Source organism: Phoxinus phoxinus (assembly GCF_949152265.1).
Source record: "Phoxinus phoxinus genome assembly, chromosome: 19".
Lineage (NCBI taxonomy): Eukaryota > Metazoa > Chordata > Actinopteri > Cypriniformes > Leuciscidae > Phoxinus > Phoxinus phoxinus.
In genome coordinates this window covers 17609479-17630715 of record NC_136894.1, presented here as the reverse complement: position 1 = coordinate 17630715, position 21237 = coordinate 17609479, and the positions used below count along the sequence as shown (strand labels likewise).

The window sequence follows — 21237 nt, the reverse complement described above, 5'->3', positions numbered from 1 at the left end:
TTTGTCATATATATTTATATGTATATATCTTTACTCATTAAATGCATTTAAGAATGTTTGCATGAATATTTGTACAAAAATAAACCATGTTAAATTTGTATATATGGTTCTTGAATTATTTGCCACCAAAATATATGGTATAAAATTTCTATAAATATAGAAATTTCTGTATAAGGATTATCCGTTAATAGTACAGAAAATGTACTGTTAATATACAGAATTTTCCGTTTTAGAGGTGAAGGAACTGTCCGTAATTTAACGGAAAATGTCCTGGTAATTTTCTGCCAGTACATTATCCGTTTTTTTACGGAATTATTTTTTACAGTGTAGTAAACGCTGCACAATGGCATCGCTCTTTACAACGTCAGACACATAACAGAAATTAATATGATTGACCTTTTGCCTGACCACATTATCAAACAGCTAATAATGTGTTGCTAATGTTACTCAAATCATATTCCGTTCGCAACCTCAGAGTCAGATAGCTGCCTTCTAAAAATCAGCATCCACAGAAACGCTTTGAACATCACAGAACATCAGTGGAAAAAAGGCATATATTTAATCATAACATCATAATATACATCATATACATAATTCACCCACTATATTGCTAAATGTACCCGATTTTCAACAGAAAAATATACTGGGATAACCTCTCTTGAGACTCCCCTGCTTCAGAGCAGTTTTAGTAATGATATGCTAAAACCCGCCTGTACGTTGACGTGATTGGTTACACAGTAGTTTATGACATAAGAAACATCGTCCATTTCAAACCGCATTTTTTATACTGCCTTTGGTTGCAGTTTTAAGGAGAAAATATATTAAAAACACCACATAGAGATATAAACAACATTAAAAGCTTGATTTTCTTTAATTCCATAATTAGTTGTTAACCAGTTTTCACACTTGTACCGTTTTATCCTTGATTTCACTCCCCATGTATTTAATCCCTGTGTTTTGTTACAAACTGAGCTAAGACAAGAAGCTTAATAACCTCAAATGTCATTGGTTACTTTCCCTTTTCCGGAAGTCACTTGCAATTGGACGCCTGTCCAATGACCCGTAATTCACTTGACTTGAGACACATGAGTTTTATTTAATGTGGTTTATTAATGTTTAATGTGATTTAATGCATTGTTAATATAGAATAGATTCTTACCAGATACTTTATTAACAGGAAGTCCTTTTGCATTGTGTTGTTAAGAGATATTTACAGACTGTAATTGAGCATTTCCATGGTTATTAGCATTGCAAATTGACCAAAATTTTTATACATTTTTACATTTTATATTTATATCACTGTGATGTGTGTTTTTGGCATTAAAATATCTAAAATAAATTGGAGAAAAATGGGAATGCAAAGTCATAAAATTGAATGGGCCCTATTTTAACGATCTGAAACGCAAGTGTCAAAGCGCAAGTAACTTTGTTGGCGGATCCCGGCGCTGTTGCTATTTTCCCGGCGGGATAAACGACTCTTGCGCCTGGCGCAAATCTAAAAGGGGTTGGTCTGAAGTAGCTTCATTATTCATAGGTGTGGTTTGGGCGTAACGTGAAATAAACCAATCAGAGCGTCCTCTCACATTCCCTTTAAGAGCAGGCGCGTTCCAAGGCGGATCGCTATTATAACGGCGGATTTGCCAGCGCACACCATGGAGCAGTTCACAGCCGAGGAGACCGACGTTCTCGTCAGGAGCGTAAAACACAGAGAAGTGACATTGGGGATGATGGGAGAAACCCACCCAAATTAGCTTCGGTTAAACAGGCGTAGGGGCCTATAATTTGGGTAAATGTGTAGCCTAATCTATTTTTTTTTTTTTTTTTTTTTATTATTATCTAGATAGATCTTTTTCACATCTTCACGGGCACAACAATGATTTCCCTCGTGTGTTAATATTTTTCCTTGTAATAATGTATGATTTGCAAAAATGAAAACTGCTGCGTCTGTTTATAATTATTAGATAATCAAAGTGGATGCGCGTTAACACACTACATTATGGCCAAGCACGCGCCCTTAAAATACCATATCACTAACGCGCAACGCGCCACTGTCTTTAGACTGTTTTTTTCCTGGTCAGTGGCGCAATTGCATCTAAAACTGGAAAATAGCACCAGGGAAGTTTTGCGCCGCAACACGCCTCCTCTTTGCGCTGAACCGCCCCCGCGAGCGCAAGTTCATTTCACTTTTACCGACGTGCGTCTGTGGAGGGAAAAGTCCGCTGTGCGCGGGTGCAAAATAGGAATGATACATGCGTTGGTGTTCAAAGTCAATTGCGCTGGGTGCAAGATAGGGCCCAATGACTTTGCATTCCCATTTTTTTTGTCATCATCCCATTATGACTGCATTCCCAATAAAAAACTCGAAAAGTTAGAATATTGTGCAAAAGTTAATTTATTCATTCATTAGTGAGATATTTCAAGATTTATTTTATAATTTTGATGATTATGGTTTACAGCTTATGAAAACCTTTTCACAATATTCTAATTTTGAATTTGGGGTTTTCATAAGCTGTAAACCATAATCATCAAAATTATAACAAGTAAAGGCTTGAAATATCTCACTTTGCATGTAATGAGTCTATATAATATATTAGTTTCACCTTGTAAGTTGAATTACTGAAATGAATGAACTTTTGCACAATATTCTAACTTTTCGAGTTTCACCTTACTGTAGTTCACCACTACATTACCACTATTTATGTTTACGCAACCAAAATTATGTTGGTTCTGAGAACCTCAGAAATTTAAAAAGTGTCCAGTAAATAGTTGCAAATATAACAAGGATGAAAGATACATTACTTGTTTATCAAAAAGCAAGAGTTGTTGTGTAAGCGTTTTGTTATCATCCTGTGTATTACTATTATGTCAATTTTGAGTGGTGCATGATACTTTCTATTAAATGTAAAAGGGGTTCTGGCTTCTCAAGTTAAGATACAGTACACAGCATGAATGATTACACCCCTCTGAAACCCAACACATTCAGAAAATTGTCTTTATCTAGGACACATTTTATCTATCTATCTATCTATCTATCTATCTATCTATCTATCTATCTATCTATCTATCTATCTATCTATCTATCTATCTATCTATCTATCTATCTATCTATCTGTGCTATGTGTCTGAGAGCTGCCCACGAGGCTATGCCTTTGACATTAGGTTTGTTTTTATTTAGGTTTTGATCTAATTTCAGAGTAGCAGATGATAACAACCAGACTGTTTATAATCAGTGGCTGATTATAGAAACTAAATTATTATCTGGTACATAACCATAGTGACACAGAACAAGCAGTGCACAGAAGTGAACCAGTCTATCTATTGGTAATTCAGGTCAGTGTGCCAGTGTGTGCTTGTGTTTGTGTCTCAGAAAGCAATTCAGGCCATTTGTGATGAGATAAGAATATTTAGTAATGCTTTAGATTACAGCCCGGAAAGTACTGAATAAGTAAAATGAAATTACAGAGCAACTTTTGGTAATTACAGTGTACCTATATAGTACCATTAATTGTTATTGTTTGGATTGATTATTTGTGTATGACCTTTGCCTGGATTTGGTTTCCATTTTGGATTACCGTTTTGATAAATACTGCATTTGGATCCAACCTTTGTCTCTCAGAGCAGTTCATGTCAAATACAAAGCTAGAGTTGGCTAGAAAAGTACAGGCGAGTATAGAGATGTAGAAGTGAATGAACAGTGAAAGAGGTGACAACTGTTATTAGAACTCTATATCAGAAAATTTGTTCAATTTCAAGTTTAGGCAAGAAGGGCATTCACAGGGTGAGATTATGTCCTCCAGACCTACAATAAACTAGATAAACTTGAACTATTAGTTAGGGAAAGTTAGGCATTTATTTGGCCAATCTGCAAAAAAAATTCTTACCAATAGCTTTTTTTACCATGTGTTCCTATAGGTGTCTAGTAACACCTCCCAATTTATCCACGGCCAAATCCTCGGGGAAACGCCTGGAGAGGCCATCAAAGTTGGGGTGCCCAGAAGGCCTGGGTACCAAAAAAAATAATATATATATATATATTTTTTTAACCAATATTAGCTTTTGAGATGTCTAACTATGGGTTTTTAGGGGTGCTGAATCTATCCCAGCCATTAGTTTTGAGTAAAAATGACTCCAAATCATTTGGAGTCCTCATCGACACGACAGCCATCAGCACTGATCCTCAACAAACCCGTCTACATACCGACGTGATGACTCCGACCTCCAACCAGATGGAACTGGATAAATGTTCTGATCCAATCTGACTTTGCTCACTAGTTTGTGTCATAACTGACCTGTAATGCTGCCTGAATCATAATCATACACTGTTCACTGATTGGCCAGAGGAGAACTGGCCCCCCGACTGAGCCTGGGATCTCCCAAGGCTTTTTTCTCCATTCTGTCACTGATGGAGTTTTGGTTCTTTGCCACTGTTGCCTTGGCTGTTGGCTTGCTTAGTTGGGGACATTTAATATTCAACAATATTATTGATCTACCTTACTTAAGGTGGACGATGCCGCAATGTTCTTCTAGAAGCAAACTTTGTTGTATTATTTTCATATTATCACTGTGAAGCTGCTTTGATACAATCTGTATTGTAAAAAGCGTTATATAAATAAAGGTGACTTGACTTGACAAAGTCCATAACTGGATGTCCTTGAGTATGGATGGAAACAAGGAGAACAAGGTTATGCACCAGTCCCTACAACAGAGGTGGTCCCATTGCACCGGACCACCTTCTGAAGTTTGTCAGCTGCAACTGTGCTGAGGACTGTGACACTCTCAGGTGCAGCTAGGAGTCAAGTGTATCTCTGTTTGTGGGAACTGTCATGGTAACTCTTGCCAGAACATCAACCAGCCAGATGATAACAGGAGTGAGGGAGATGCAGGGGAGTTGGATGAGGTTTGGTAAATTTTAAACTGATTTAGGAAGTTTTGTTTTGTAATGGTTTTAAACATTTTTATGGATTTTGTATGGATTTGGAGTCATTTTTACTCAAAACTAATGGCTGGGATAGATTCAGCACCCCTAAAAACCCATAGTTAGACATCTCAAAAGCTAATATTGGTAAAAAAATATATTTTTTTTGGTACCCAGGCCCTCTGGGCACCCCAACTTTGATGGCCTCTCCAGGCGTTTCCCCGAGGATTTGGCCGTGGATAAATTGGGAGGTGTTACTAGACACCTATAGGAACACATGGTAAAAAAGCTATTGGTAAGACATTTTTTTGCAGATTGGCCAAAGAAATGCTTACCTTTCCCTAACTATATGAAGTGGTAACAGATGGTTTGCTGTCAATAAGTGAGTAAATTTTTTTGGGTGAATCTTACAGACATGATCTGTTTTACCTCTAATGGAAATAAATAAGTAATTATATGTTTGCATAAAATCACACTGGATACATTCAGTCAAGTGTCAACTATTTAATATGACAGTTTGGGACAGGTATCCACAGGGCAAGTTTTGTCAGAATTTACTACTCAATTTCATGCTGTTCCAAACCTTTTTTTGCTGTCATATGTGGAAAAACAAAAGAAGATATTTGGAAGACCGTGCTTGGCACTATTTTCCATGCAGTTACAATGAATGTACATAAACATATTACATAATTTGTCCAGTACTGTGATTGTTTCTGCATTTATTCCATTGTGTACTACATAGCACACAATATGTGTATGCAAGAACATACACAAAATTAAATATTATATAATGGATAAGAAAACATATTTACCACAGTAGAATTAGCATGTATATGAAATGCTTTCTTCAAATTAACTTACATGTGAGTATTGTTAAAAGTCAGAATGTTTGGTTGCATAAAAGCTTTGGGTTATACTTTATTTTAAGGTGTCATTGTTACAGTGTAATTATACATTTAGGTACTGAGTAATATTAATTAACATGTACTTACTATAGGCCCGCAATCAATATGCGGGAGACTCCCGGAACTTCCAGGACAGTTGGGATGTCTGGACATAAAAAGGAAAATGTCCTCCCTTTTGGCGCGCCCCACCTGTCACGTCTCTATGCCCCAGACTTTGAGAACCATTGCTATAGGGTTAGGTATAGGGTTAGTTTTGTCATGGACTGCATTTCCCATAATCCTCTCAGGCACTACGCACACCTGGAAATCATCTAGCCCTCATCCCCAACACTATTGCTGCGTTCCAGTCCAAAATTGTCATGCCCTTCACTAGCTAACTTCCCTCCGTCTCGTTCACTCGGATATACGTCATTGCTTACGTTGCACGAGTGCCCACTTCTGGCAGAAACTGCAATGGGCTGAATTGGAACGTCCTAAGCCCTTGATCACTTAGAATCAGCTATGGAGTTGATGTATTATTATTTTTTTAAATCCCTTTAAGAATTTGTTTAATGCAGCATCCAAATGTATATAGGTGTGTTTGGGTTGTTTTAAATTAAAACAATTGAATTAATATATCATAGAGTTGTTTGTTGTGGGGGTAATTAGACGTGATCTGTGGTGGCGTCACAATCGTACTGCATTATGGGATATATAGGTGCCTGAAGTGTACATATTAAGTAGACTCGCTCCCTCTGTCAAAATCGAGGGAACGAGGGTCTATCCATATAAACTTCCCTCGTCCACTTCACGAAGTGGAACGCATTTCAAAATGGTGGCAGGGATTCCCCCAAGGGGAAGTGCTTAGGGAAGTTTGCAAGTGCGTGTCTACAAGTGGACTGGAATGCAGCACAGATAGAGCACACACACTCCCTCCACTCATGTCATGAGTGTGAGAAGTTTCATGTAATTATGCATAATTTACTGTTATTACTACAGTAAGTACATGTAACATATGTAATGAGCACACCTTAAAATGTTAGCAAGTTTGTTTTTTGTTTCAATTCTTGTTTTGCCCAATTGTACAGTCAATAGCAGTGGGCAGAGGGTTCACAAAGAGCCACTAAACAGGAAGAGAAGAAAATGATAGAATGGTTAAATGTTTGTCTAGCTGGGGTTATTCTTTATCCATTACCATAGAAACAGCAGTACTGTGATTGTTTCTGCATTTATTCCATTGTGAACATAGCACATTTGTTGGATTTCTTTTGCTTAATTTTTGTTTTAGTTCTTCATGTTGTTATTTTCTTTTGCTTCACTGATTTCGGTCAAGGTGTGTGGTTGATAACAAAGAGCACGACGAAGGAGATACTCTAAATATTCTTTGAAGGGGTGGTAAAATGCTATATTCACAAGATGTAAAATAAATATCTGATGTCCCCAGAAGTTCTCTCATATTTGCGTAAGTATCTTACGCTACGGGTAAAGTAATCTTTTCTCGAGATATGAAGCCAAAAATTATCCTTAATTTTGTATATATTGTCAACGCGTTGCAGCAGCTGGCAGACCTAGAGCAAGCTAGCGCCTCCCCAGCCCCTGCCTTCGCGACCACGCCAGGGCGCACACCACAGATCACACTCTTCAAGCCGCTACGGACCGCCTCCCCCTCGGGGGCCTCGGCCGAGGATCGCGCTGAAGCCTGAGCCTGCGAAGTCCTCCTAGCAGCCACATAGAGGAAAAGGTGGTTGAGTCCCGCTGCGGCCGGACTGCAATCAAAGTTTCCCGCTCTGTCAGTCCCCTTAGTAGAGGCGACTGCAGGTGTGTATTTCGCAGTTAACGAGCCCGTTGTACAACCCGTTCGCCTGCACACAAACGCCGTTTTCACGGCGACCCAGAGATATCCCTTAAAGAGTGTGATTTCTGGTTGCCCGGCTTACGCCGATGGTGTTCTGAGTGTAGGAAATGTGCCCATTGTTCACCCCTACACACAAGCATTGTTTCCCCTGTGTTAGAGCCCACTCTCATAAAGCTGGCACGTGCCGCTCGAGTGTTAGATGTAGGAAATGTGTCCACAATACAGTGCCCACGCCTACTCACTGCCTACTCTGCTACACAGTCGTTCCAAGTGAACAGAAACATAAAGCCGACACACACCGGCTATGGTATAACTGTAAGTCCTGTGCCCGCTCACAAGCGCCCACGCTTACGGTCAAACACAAAATGCCCGGCGCTACACACGCGCTCCGGACTTCCCTCCATGAAACTTTCCCCACCCAGAGCGGCCGGGTTGTTACATGTAGAAAACTAGCCGCCGTTCCCAGCGAGCCGCTGTATTCAAGCCCGATACCTCCGACTCAGGTTCACGAGCCCGGGCATATTCGCCCGAGGGATTGGTTTATATCTCTCGATCTGAAAGACGGCTATTTTCAGATTCAGATAATACCCCGTCACAGGGCATTCTTGAGATGGCCAGGTATATCAATACACCGTCCTTCTGTTCAGCCTCCTTTCTGGGAATAGAATTGGACTCTGTGTCTATGACGGCCCGCTTGTCGTTGCAGCGCGCGCGCGCTACGTTCTACGCCTGGCCGCTTCATTCCAGAAGGGCAGCCTTGTTCCCCTGAAAACTTTTCAGAGAGTGTTCAGCCGCAGCAGTGCTTCAGCTGGGCTTGCTACGTATGCGGCCCCTACAGCGCTGGCTGAACGTACGGGTACCGCACCGAGCTTGGGCTTCCGGCGGCCTGCGTATCAGGGTGACTCAGAGACTGCGTCTCAGCTCTGGAGCCTTGGACAGTGGCCGAGTGGTACCAGTCGGGGGTGACAATGGGCGCTATCTCGTTCCGGAAGGTTGTCTCGACAGATGCCTCCAACCTAGGCTGGGGCGCTCTCTGCGAGGGCAGACCGGTCTTTGGACAATGGTCAGACCAGGAGAAAGACCTTCACATAAACTGTCTAGAGATGATGGCGGTCGAGAATGCCCTGAAACATTTCCTACCACACCTGCGGGGCTACCACGTACTGGTTCGCACGGACAACATGTCAGTGGTGGCCTACGTGAACCGCCAGGGCGGTGTCAGATCCAAGAATCTCAATGCTCTGGCAGAACGCATCCTCGTTTGGGCTCAGCACTCGCTGCTCTCGCTGAGAGCCACGCATGTGCCTGCTCACCTGAACGACGGTCCAGGCAGACTGTCCAGGGACAACGTTCCCCCAGGGGAATGGTCCCTGCACCCTCAAACAGTCCAGCTGCTGTGGCGCCGCTTCGGCAAAGCGCATGTCAACCTATTTGCGTCAAAGACAGAGGACGCGCTGGCCCAGGCATGGCCCAGCTGCCCTCTGTACACCTTTCCCCCGATCTCGCTGTTACCACAGGTAATCAGGAGAATAAGGAAAAACAGCAGCTCTGTGCTCCTCATAGCCCTGCGATGGGAGAACCAGATTTGGTTCCCAGAGCTGATGCGGTTGATGAGCATCCCCCCATGGCCGATTCCGGAGAGAAGGGATCTTCTGTCTCAAGCCGGCGGCTCGATCTGGCATCCTCATCCAGAGCGATGGTCTCTGCATGCATGGACAATCAACGGTTACCTGTTGTTCTGCCAGAAGGGGTTGTGAACACGATCACGCAGGCTAGAGCTCCTTCTACTAGAAGACTCTATGCGTCCAAATGGTCTGTGTTTACCAGCTAGTGCGCCGAAAAGAAACCTAGACCCACAAACGTGTGGTGTCTTGGGGGTACTTTGTTTCCTTCAAGAGCTGCTGGATAAGGGCAGGACCCCTTCCACGCTCAAAGTTTATGTAGCGGCCATTGCGGCGTTCGCAGAGTCGACGCGCTGCCAGTCAATAAGAAGGAACGAGCTCATCATCCGCTTCCTTAGAGGAGCGAAGAGGATGAGTCCCCCGCGGCCCCCTGTCGGTTCCTATATGGGATCTTTCTATAGTCCTAGAGGCTTTGAAAGCACATCCCTTCGAACCCTTGCAGACGGTGGACCTGAAATTTCTTTCACTCAAAACCGCGCTTCTGATAGCCTTATCGTCAGTCAAGCGTGTGGGTGACCTGCATTGCGTTATCTGTTAATGCCGCATGTCTTGAATTTGGACCTAATGACTCCAAAGTCATCCTCAAACCGAGACATGGCTATGTCCCCAAAGTGCTTGGCACTCCATTCAGAGCACAGGTTCTTATATTATCGGCTCTACCGGCGTCCGGTGGCGAGCTTGATGTTAACCTTCTCTGCCCTGTTAGAGCGTTAAGGGTTTACGTAACGCGCTCCGCTGCCTTCAGGCACTCGGAGCAGCTCTTCATTTCGTTCGGTGGACGCGCTAAAGGTCTCGCCACCTCGAAACAGAGGCTATCCAGATGGATAGTGGACGCTATCACGGCGCCGTATGCGTCAAAAGACCTGCAGTGCCCTTTGGGCGTTAGGGCTCATTCCACTAGAGGCATGGCCTCTTCGTGGGCTTGGTCCAGCGGGATTTCTATTCACAACATTTGTATGGCAGCAGGCTGGGCCTCCCCTTCTACGTTTGTCAGGTTCTATAACCTAGAAGTCCCTGCGTTGCAGGCTAGACTTTCATCAGTCTGACTTATGAGTATAGAGTCAGCTGTCCTGATTCGTTCATGCGCAGGCTACTCTCAGGCTTATCCCAGCTCCCCTGGTTGAGCTGTACTATAAGGATGGTTATTCTCTTCTCAGTATGGACCGGCAGCGCCGCTCCGTACATTTTGCCTTATGACATTGTGTGCTTATGTACTGGCCCACTTATTTGGCAGTCTCACTCCCACTAAAAGTATGTTCCCCGGGTGTGCCCCTTGGACTTATGTGGTGGATGCTGGGCGCGCACGGCGTTGACAAAGGGTTCCCGTAGCGTAAGATACTTACGCAAATACGAGAGAGCCTCTCGTAAGAGAACGTACTCGGTTACTAACGTAACCTCGCTTCTGTCTAGAAGAGGGAACGAGTATTTGCGTAACCTGCCGTGCTCATGACCCGAGCCGATCTCGCTTCAGTCGATTAAAACCAGCTAAGCAGCCCACGAGCCCGTCCTTTTATAAGCTAAGCCACCACCATTCTGGCGGGCTGTGACGCGTGAAGACACTAAAATGACAGAAACTGATCTGCCTTTAATGTTAAAATAGAGTCAGACAAAGATGAAGAGACTCTCAAGAAGAAGCGACAACATGTAATATGCAACAGGACGTCTCTGAATGGTTAGATGATGAATTTATGTTGCTGATGTGGAGTTAACTATCTTCAATTAGGATATTCTGTCATGGTTATCTATAAATCGCTCGTATAGGAACTGTTGTGAGATGCACACAGAGTGACTCTATTGTATGTGAAAAGATGGATGCTAAAGTTTGAGCTGACTCACAAATGTACTCTTATACAACAACTTTTCCTCTTCTCAACGTGTTCCTGGGGGCGGAGTTTATGTACATTTTAGGGTTGCTGATGTTACTAACCCGGGAGGAATGTTGTGTAGTCCCTGCCAGCCGTTTGTTGTAGTCCTTTTCTTTAAAAGCAAATATCTTCCTTTGCTTTGAACTTTGAGCGTTGTAACTTTGCAGATGTTGTTTATGCTCAAACAGCAACATTTCACACTAACTAAAGTTAGAAAAGTGAAATCATACTTTACCACCCCTTTAATTGTAGATTCCACCAAGGAAACACACAAGATAACTTGAAGAAACAGCAAAGCACCGACGAGACAGGACAATGGACTGAAAAAAACATGTAGTACTTCTACTATAACTAAATGAGGGACCTAATGAGTTAATTAACAAGCGCCAGGTGAAAGATGAATCAAAGAAACACATGGGACAACTGGGGGGGAACACAATGAGAACAAAGACAGAGCAGACTCTGACAATTTCACTCATAGCATTTTTTTTTCCTCTTGCAAACAGATTATATTGTTTCTTTCAAGGACAGTTTCACAGACAAGGCTTAAGCCTAGTTCCAAGACTAAAATGCATGTTGTGCTGTTTTAACGGACACCAACTTGCACTGACATATCTTAAAATATGTCAGTAACATTGTTTTGTCTCAAGTAATAATTGCTACCAGTAGCCTAATGTTTTTTCTAAGGCATGTTTAAAAAAGCTACTTAGATGTCCTAATTGAACTAAAACCTAATCCTGGCTTAATCTAAGCCTTGTCTGTGAAACTGGGCCATAAAGATCTAAAAGAGAATATTAAGCTTTCCTCTACTTGTGTAAACCAACTTTTATAGTTTTTGCTTAAATTGCCTATTTAAATTATTATTATTTTTTTTAATTTTGAATCTAGAATGGCAGTGGTGAGATGACGGAGGTGGAGCCGGCTTTGGATTTTGCGTCATCGGGTCGGTCAGGTCGTCGTAATGCTCTGCCGGATATCCTGGGCTCTCCTGCCGGTGTCAACCCCTCCGACCTGCCACTCAAACTGGCTGAACTCTCCCTCACAGGTAAATCAAATGACACATACACACACATTTTTGTGTTCTGTGCATTAACATGTCCTTTTGCTCTCTTTCTTCAGATGGTCCTGGAGGAGCTCAGTCTCCAACATCACAGGATGCTCCACTCCCTCCAGAAAGCTCTGAGGAGAAACATGGATCCTGAAAATTTCCCACAATGAACACCTGTTCAACATCACTGATGGAGAAAGAAAGAAAGAAAATCAAAAATAAATGTGGCAATACCTCAGTGACAAGGTATATGTGCAGAATAACATTTGACTGTACACGCTATGGCTACTTGCCAGTGGACTTGCAGACTTATGCCTGTGTGTCTGTTATTTCCATGAGACTATAGGGTAGATGTCCTAGATTACCTAGGTCAAGTGATGTTCTGGCCAGTAGCGAGTCGAGCTACAATTTTACCACAAAACAAAATCACTAATGCTAATTAGTAACTATTAATAAATCTAACTTTTAATAAATACTATTATACGACACTACATGGGAAGCCATGATCATAAATTACTAAAATACACTGGTATCACAGCACACATCTGGTATTTGTAAACAAAATAATTTCAGTTCAAATAGACAGGCAAACAAAAGTGGTTGGAGTAGCTGCAGTGTGTCAAAATGTAGCCAACTCTGTTAATTATGATGGAAGTGATCTAGTTTTGCGTTGTAGATGAAACGTATAGTAATATGTACATATATATAGATATGGATATGAGCAGGCAGGCTCCAATGTTTATATGTGCATTTATATTAGTGTTTTTTCTATTTTAATAAGCCATGTAGAAAACACACAAACTGACATTCATGAAGGCCAGAGATGTAGTTTAACTCAGAACATTTATTATTATATGGAAGTGTTACATGTATGGTCTGTTTTCCATGTTTCATAGTGTTTTTGGTTTAGTCCTGTGACCCAGGCTACGTTTACACGTGGACGGCTATTTTAACGGACATTTCACCCCTCTCCGTTTTCAAAAATAACATTGTGCACACCTGTCAGTTTTCAGAAAAGTGTTTGCTTACACAAACCCGTGCGGTCAAGAGCATGCCAAGCCTGTAGGTGGCAGTGTAGAAGAAGCTCAAGCCCACGTTAGCCAATCAGAATCCCGAAAATAGTCACATTCTGTGACTTCCTGGAGCAGGAAGATCGCCCGCTGGAAGAACACACACAGCATTTTCTCCACCTGGCATGCCAGACGCACTACCCAGAACGCTCGCTCATGTTGGTATGGTAAAATGCACAGAGCGAAGGCACGTATTCCAGCGGGCGGTCCAAAGGAAGATTTTGCCGCTTTCGTTGAGTGGGTGCTGGTAAATAACAACTCGACAATTACCATCGGCTCTGCTGAGGATGAAAGCATTACCAGCCCCACTCCACCGCTGCCAAAGACCAGCCGAGAAGTTGAATGTGCCCACCGCAGATCATGGAGACCGGCCTGCTGCGATGGACGAGCCTGAACCGAGAAAGAAGTTGGAACGGAGTCATCGCCCCTGTCCTATATGTTGAGTCTGATCAGGTGCGTGAGCGGCAACATTGTGCGTTGCAGACGGAGTGATTTTGGAGCTTGAGGGTTGGGAGGGTTGTCCTCTGGATTTTCGGTTCCGTTTTGGATGCTCGTCACCGCGGCTCCGCCTCGGTCTCCAGTGCCATTGGTCTTGCGTCGGCGCATTGTCTCATCGGTTCCATCCGGGTCTCCATCATTGGTGGCAGCTTCTCCATTCTCCCCAGGGTACCTTCCATCAAGTTGTCTACACCATAACTCCGCCCTGGGGCTACGTCCTGGCTGGTCTCTGGCCTAACATCTTGACGCTTCTGTCTTTTCACTGGCTCCTCCCACCATCCACGGACTCCTTGTGCTTTTACCCTGAACATTTTTTTTTTTCTGGTCCACGTCCTCAAGAGCCCCCTCCTCATTTGGACTATTTATGGCGTGAGGACACGCCTTTTTGGGAGGAGGCATTCTGTTACATGTATTGTCTGTCTCCCATGTTTCATAGTGTTTTTGGTTTAGTCCTGTGTCCAAGTTTTCCCCTGTTAGTCATCTCATTTACTCGTGTACTGTTAATTATCTATTTTAGTTCCTTTTGTTTGCTCTGTGTATTTAGACCCTGTGTTCTCCCTCAGCGGCTGTTTACACAACACAATTTTCTACTAAAAACGTTACACTTTTTATGCGTTTTGGCCATACATTTACACGAGCACAGCAGTTTTGGGTGCCTGAAAATGCAAACTTTTGAAAATGGGTTTCAAAGTGCAAGTTTTTGAAAACCATCTCAGTGTAAACAATAAAAAGGCGAAACGCTGAAGACTATGATGTCCTGCACATGCGTATTACGTGTTCAGTCTACAGTGTTTCATCACCATCTAATGGCCTGGCAGCAGAGTAGTGTTTTTTACAGATATGCTCAGTTTTAAGCATATCGTTGTCGTGTAAACATACCCTTAGTCTTCATCCGTTCTCGTTAATGTAAGGTTGTGTTAGTGTGAGTCTCCTGTTCTGATGTTCCTGATTCCAAGTTTATTCCATTATACCATTTCTAATTGTTCTTCTTCGTGCCTGTTTACACTACACGTTACGTAACAGGAAGAGGCATATTTTGTTTGCATAGTTTACCCATATATCAATCATTGTGATTGTCATTGCCATGTTGTCTTTTGGTATAAGAAACAAATATGTTTCAGCAGTTAAAGTGCATTATTTTCCTGTTATCTAAAGGTGCTTTGAAACAATCTGTATTGTAAAAAACACTATATAAATGTGACTTGACTATTACAAATATTCACATATCAGATGATACTATTGGTATGTCAATATATCAAGAGCTCGTTTGAAAATAAATTATATTAACGCACAGTATATCAAATAAATTAACACATCATGTGTTAGTAATGTCATGCTGGTCTCTACTGCATTAATTATCTCTTCACATACCAGAATATGTGTCATGGTACCGGTGTATTGCACAAATCTTTCATGTTATGTCTTGTAGTTATGGTGTGTGATAATCAGAGTGGCATTTTTGACTTGTGAAATAGGCAGGTTACCTCTAACAAAGACTTTGAAAGATTCTTATGGAATATGTATTTATTCCAAGCAAACAGTGATAGTTTGTGATCAGCATATGTTGGAGAAGGTGGCACTGTCACTGGTGTTGCCAACACAGTATGCATCATGTCTGAAAACACAGCTTTCAAAGTCACCTTCTGTCAGTCAGCAGCTTGAGACTGGACGTCTGTTCACAGCTATTAACACATTAACAGACGTGCCAGTATAGAGACAACAGCATCAAAGACCAGACATGACCTCAGCCGACTGTCTTTAGAAATGAGACTCTGCTCGCTGGGACGAGCCATGATTGATATAAAAAATCTTTATGAGTTTTTGTACATAGTGTAATATTGGGCTAGGATGAGGAGTATTTGCATCTATTTTTACATTTGAAAGATTAAATGTTTGTTCAATATTTTACACATGCAAACTATATCAGGTCCTCTGTTTTGACTCTTTATAATGATAAACAAAATATATAAGTTAGTAGAATAGTTCTTCTAAATACTGTAGTAGTAAAAGTGGCTAAATTGTTTTTATATGTATATTGCTCTGTTTGATTCTTCCAATTTACACATTCTTGCAAGTGGAGTAGGCCTAGGCTGAAATCATAATTAACTCTTTCTTTTTGATAATTTCAGGTAACTCTGCTCTTTTCAATCTTTTATTGAAACTATTTCAAAATAATTTACAGAGACCATGTCACACTTAAAAAAAGTCTAAATATCATTGAATTAGGTAAAAAAATATATAGCATTTGTCATCAAGCAAACGCTGCACAAGATTTTTAATACACTTGCTTGAAAATGTACTTGTTTTCTTTCTTTAAAATGACACTTGCTTTGATATTTTGTATATAATGCAACAACTGAGATATATTTTTAAGTGTGGTGTAAATGTCAAAATTTCACAGAATGTTTCTCTTGGGATGAGAATGATGGGATGATGTATCATTGACTCGTAATTATTCATAAACTGTTGTGACTTGTCTAGACTTATGCAAGCTTAAAGAAAAAATGTTGTCAAGTAAGTTAAGCACACACTGAACTAGTTAAAAACAATACATGAAAAGTAATCTAACAATTGGCAGTTATGTGTCAACTATAAAATGAGTCCCTTTGCTTTATTTTTAGCCAATAAGCCATGCATCAGTCAGCAAAATATACATATTCATTCAAATGTAAAAAAGTAATGCCAGTATTGCCAAACTTGGACAAATGTTAAGAACACTGGTTGTAACTGATAGGTCCAAGCCATTTGACATGATAAATAACAGCCTTCGGGATATGGCAGTTTCATGACTACCACCAGAAGTGTCATGTCCATTCAAACTGACTGCATATGCCTCTTCCATATTTTCACGTTTTGTAAAATTAGGCTACTATATTTAAATTGTGCAGAGCACACACATGAGTTTGGCTTTTTTCTTGTTCTTTATGTTATATATTATTGTGGATGTCATCTTTAGTTGAGTTGAATAAAGTTTAAAGAACTGAGAACACAGGTGGCAATTCAAATTAGGAGTTATCAAAATCTCAAAGCTGCTTACTCTGCAAGCTGAGTTGCAATTTTGCTTGGTTTATTGACATACAATATAGGATAGTCAAAAAAAAAATGTCTCTGTCACCAGACCAGTCACCTCAGCACACTACATTTCCCATCATCCTCTCTGGCTACCACCTGTGTACAATCAACACTCACTACACCTGTCTGCCATTAGACTCATCAGTTCCTCCATAAAAGCCAGCACCAAACATACACGTTGGTCTGGTCTTGTTGTTCTAGACTGAACTTATACCTGACTACCCACCTGTGTGAGCCTGTCTCAGCGCCAGTCTTCTGTGAATCACTGTAAAGTAACCTCTCATCTCAGCCGGCAACAGATAAGACCATAGTAGCTTTCATGCCAGTTTCACTATACCTATCTGCAATCCAGAGACTCACCTGCTAACATCCTGTGTCATTCAATAAACTCTTCAGATTTTACCTGTGTCTGCTTTCTTTTGTTCCATGACAATAATAGAATGATTTGATATACCATTTTACTTAATGTAATATATAAAATGGCCATAAATGGGTTGTCCCATACAATGTATCCACTGTATCTAATTTCCATTTTGTGTTGTAACAATTTGTCCCAGAACAATGTGCTTCATTATATTATTTAATGACAAATGAGTTGTTTTAATTATGATGCTATTTCCACCCACAAATCATATATTATGATGCTATGTACAAAGTTTGTACTCTAGATGGAGACTTTCCTCTTTCTCACACACTCACACATGTTTGCCCTTGCTTATTATACAGCTGTGGAGCAAACCATTTTCAACCACAGAGAAAACAGACTCTTAGAATGATATTAAAATGCCATATAAGCTTTATCAGTAATATGATAATATATATAATAAATTAGATAATGACCCACCCATGTGTTGTTTGAACTCTGTTCCTTGGTAGGACTGTGTGTTTGAAGAACACTAAACCAGCTCTGTGAGACACTCCCCCTGTTGATCTATTTCTAGACCAGTCTTGTCTAGACTCCTTTGTCTGCTAGATCAGTTCCCCAATCTTTTTGTCCACCACCACAGCACCATCAGCAAAAGCTTACCTTCAGTGAAACTAAACCAGAAATGTGTTTGTTTAATAAATATATTTATATATTAAACAAACACATTTCTGGTTTAGTTTCCCTGAAGGTAAGCTTTACTGATGATGCTGTGGACAAAAGGAGTGGGGAATTGATCTTGCAGACAAATATAGATTAGTGCTGTCAATTTATGCAATGGAGAGTGTGAAGTGTTCCATAACTGTATTCAATTTCTGTATGATATCCTACACTCCTACAATCCTACACTTAAGAAAAATGGTTCTAACCAGTAGGCTACCAAAATAAGGTTCTCCGGCTGATAACAATATAGCAGAACCCTATCATAAATTCCATATCTCTGTTACTTACTTTGTGGAGAAGAGCAGATGAGTGTCCTTAACTGAACATAGCTGCTTTCATGTTCTGTTAAACTAAAAACAGAAAAAGACATGATTGTTTGGAAATGATTGTTACAATTTTTTAAGTTATAATTTATAGACATTTTAAGAAAGAAATCATTTACCTGTTAAGAGAGTGTTGAAGGTCTGTGTAGTTGTATAGCTGAGCTCCAGAAAATCAGTAATGAGGAGGCTTTGAGTGTCATCTTCTTCTTCTTCTTTTCGATTAATGGCAGATTGCAACCATGACTATAAGGTGCATACCGCCACCTACTGTACAGGAGTATGTAACATGAGCTATATTGTGACTATATCAAAAAAAAAAAACGAAACTTAATCCTACTATATAACCCTATATTTTTAAGATGTTGTACCACTGCTTCCTGAGTATCACTAACCCCATCTCCTATTGTTCCTATCAAACCTTCAATATTCCATTCTCTTCCTGCCTGTCTCATTTTTAATTTTAGACTCCTTCTCTCCTCCCTATATTTCTTACAGTGTAGTAGTACATGTTCAACATCTTCTTTGGACCCACAATCATAACAGTCCTCTGTTTGACTTTTGCCTATTAAAAACATTGTTTTATTTAACCCTGTGTGATCAAACCTCAGCCTGGTTAAAACGCACTATTATTTCTAATTACACCCTGTGCATTAACAGATTTTTGCAATCTGTAATAATTTCTTCCACTTTTATCCACATCCCACCTACCCTGCCATTTCTTCGTGATTTTTTTTTTTAATTATTGCCTTAACCGACCCTTTTCCAAAGGGTATACTTATGATATCGTTTGTCCTTGTCGATCTTTTTGCAATTTTGTCTGCTCCCTCATTCCCTTTTATACCTATATGAGCAGGTACCCAGCAGAATCTCACATCTATTTGTAGTCTCCGTAATCTGAATAAACTTTGTTGTATTTCTAGCATTAAATCTTCTCTATTAGATTCCATATTTTGAATACTATAAAGCACTGATATAGAATCTACACAACATATCACTCTATCTGGTTTAACTTCCTCAACCCACTGCAGTCCTATAATAACTGCCATCATCTCTGCCGTATATAGGCTACTGAAGACTGATCAGGTAATCTTTTCCCAATACTTAAGTGCATTGTTGGTATATACACTCCTATTCCTACCTTATCCTCTCCATCTTTAGATCCGTCTGTATACACATCTAATGGCGCTTTTCCATTACCAGTACCAGCTCGACTCGACTCAGCTCGTCTCAGCTCGTCTCGGCTCGCGTTTCGCTCCGTTTTCCATTGCATAGTACTTCCACAATAGTACCTGGTGGTCGTCATAGCGACGCGACACACACCCGCTACCCACACACACAGGACAATGGAGGAAATCGAGTGTATGCTGTTTTACATAATATTAGTAATGTATATCACGCAATCTCTGGCAAAACTATTTAAAAATGCCGGGGTTATTCAGGATACTCCGTCTGGCGCGTGCAATGATGGCACAGTGAATAGTGACGATTCTCTCTGACCAATCAGCAGTCTCCCGTGTGTCACGTCACGTTTTAGTATCGCCTCAGCTCGCCTCGGCTCGCTTAGAACCTCGCCGGAGGTGATACGAAAAAAAGTACCTGGAAGCAGGTACTGGTACAACTTTTACACAGTGGAAAACCAAACAGAGGCGAGTCGAGTTGAGGTGACGCGAGCCAAGGCGAGCTGGTACTGTGCAGTGGAAAAGCGCCATAAGTAACTGTAATATTTGTTCCTAATATATTGACTTGCCAGGTATCCTTTCCGACTCTCTTCCCATTCATTTTTAAGTTCCAATATATTTAAATCTATCTCAGTTTTTGGAAACAACCATATAGGGATATTACTAATAGGTGTAGGTGAATTAATCCAAATATTATTTATTCCATATTCCTCCGATTTTGCTTTGGTTACCCATCCAAAGCCATTACCTTTAAAAGAAAAATACTCCCAACATTCCTGAATAATACTCTTTGCATGGTTTCCATACCCACATCCCTTTAAGCGACTCCAATATGTAAGCATGAGTTTCTCTCTTCTCAGATCTGATGGTACTTCTCCTAACTCTACCTGTATTGCTTTAATTGGTGTTGATCTTATTACACCCGCACAGATCCTCAATGCTTTATTACTAGCTCTATCCAACTTCTGTAAATGTGTCTTAGCTGCTGCTCCATATACATAACATCCATAATCTATTGTTGACCTCATTAACGCCCTATAAATGTACATTAAGGATTGTTTATTTGCTCCCCAGTCTTTCCCCACTACTGCTCTCATTAAATTAATAACTTTCTTGCATTTTGATTCCACTTTTTCAATATGTATTTTCCATGATCCTTTTTGGTCTAACCACATTCCGAGATATTTAAAATGATCTACTGTTTCTATATTATGGCCATATAACTGCAGTTTCTGTTTTTCTATTCCTTTCTTCCTGGTGAATATGACAAGACTTACTTGAAGAAAGCTTAAAACCCCAATTATACGACCATTGTTCTACCTTTCCTATTGCTTCTTTTACTTTATTCCTCACCCTTATAGGGTCTCGTCCTCTTGCCCAGATGGCCCCGTCGTCTGCATACAGAGCTGATCCAATCCTTCTGTCCAGATTCCCAAAAATATCATTAATCATAACATTAAATAAAACTGGACTAATAACACTACCTTGTGGGATTCCATTAACAATTCCAAATTCCTCAGATTTGTCTGATCCCACTCTAACTTTAAATCTTCTTTCTGACAGAAAGTCTAACACCCAGTTATAAAACCTACCTCTTATTCCCATTTTGTTCATTTTAATTAACAATCCTTCCCTCCACATAGAATCATACGCTTTTTCAATATCAAAGAACACAATACTCATAATTTCTTTCATTTTGAATGTTTTCTCTATCTCATTACTTACTTTTACAACAGCATCCATTGTGGAACGCCCTTTCC

The 21237-nt window shown here is 40.7% G+C and overlaps 1 protein-coding gene across 2 annotated transcripts in view; it reads left to right on the top strand.

Annotated features, from left to right (window-relative positions):
- Window positions 1-17290, top strand: part of LOC306986787 (cAMP-dependent protein kinase inhibitor beta-like) — a 30998-nt gene extending 13708 nt beyond the window's left edge. For both annotated transcript variants that reach the window (XM_079590424.1, XM_079590423.1), the window contains 2 exons: window positions 12090-12246; window positions 12321-17290. In XM_079590424.1, the coding sequence (XP_079446550.1) occupies window positions 12105-12246; window positions 12321-12403 (225 nt within the window). In that variant the 5' untranslated portion in view covers window positions 12090-12104 and the 3' untranslated portion in view covers window positions 12404-17290. The remainder of the gene's footprint in view (window positions 1-12089; window positions 12247-12320) is intronic.
- Window positions 17291-21237: the final 3947 nt, after the last annotated feature.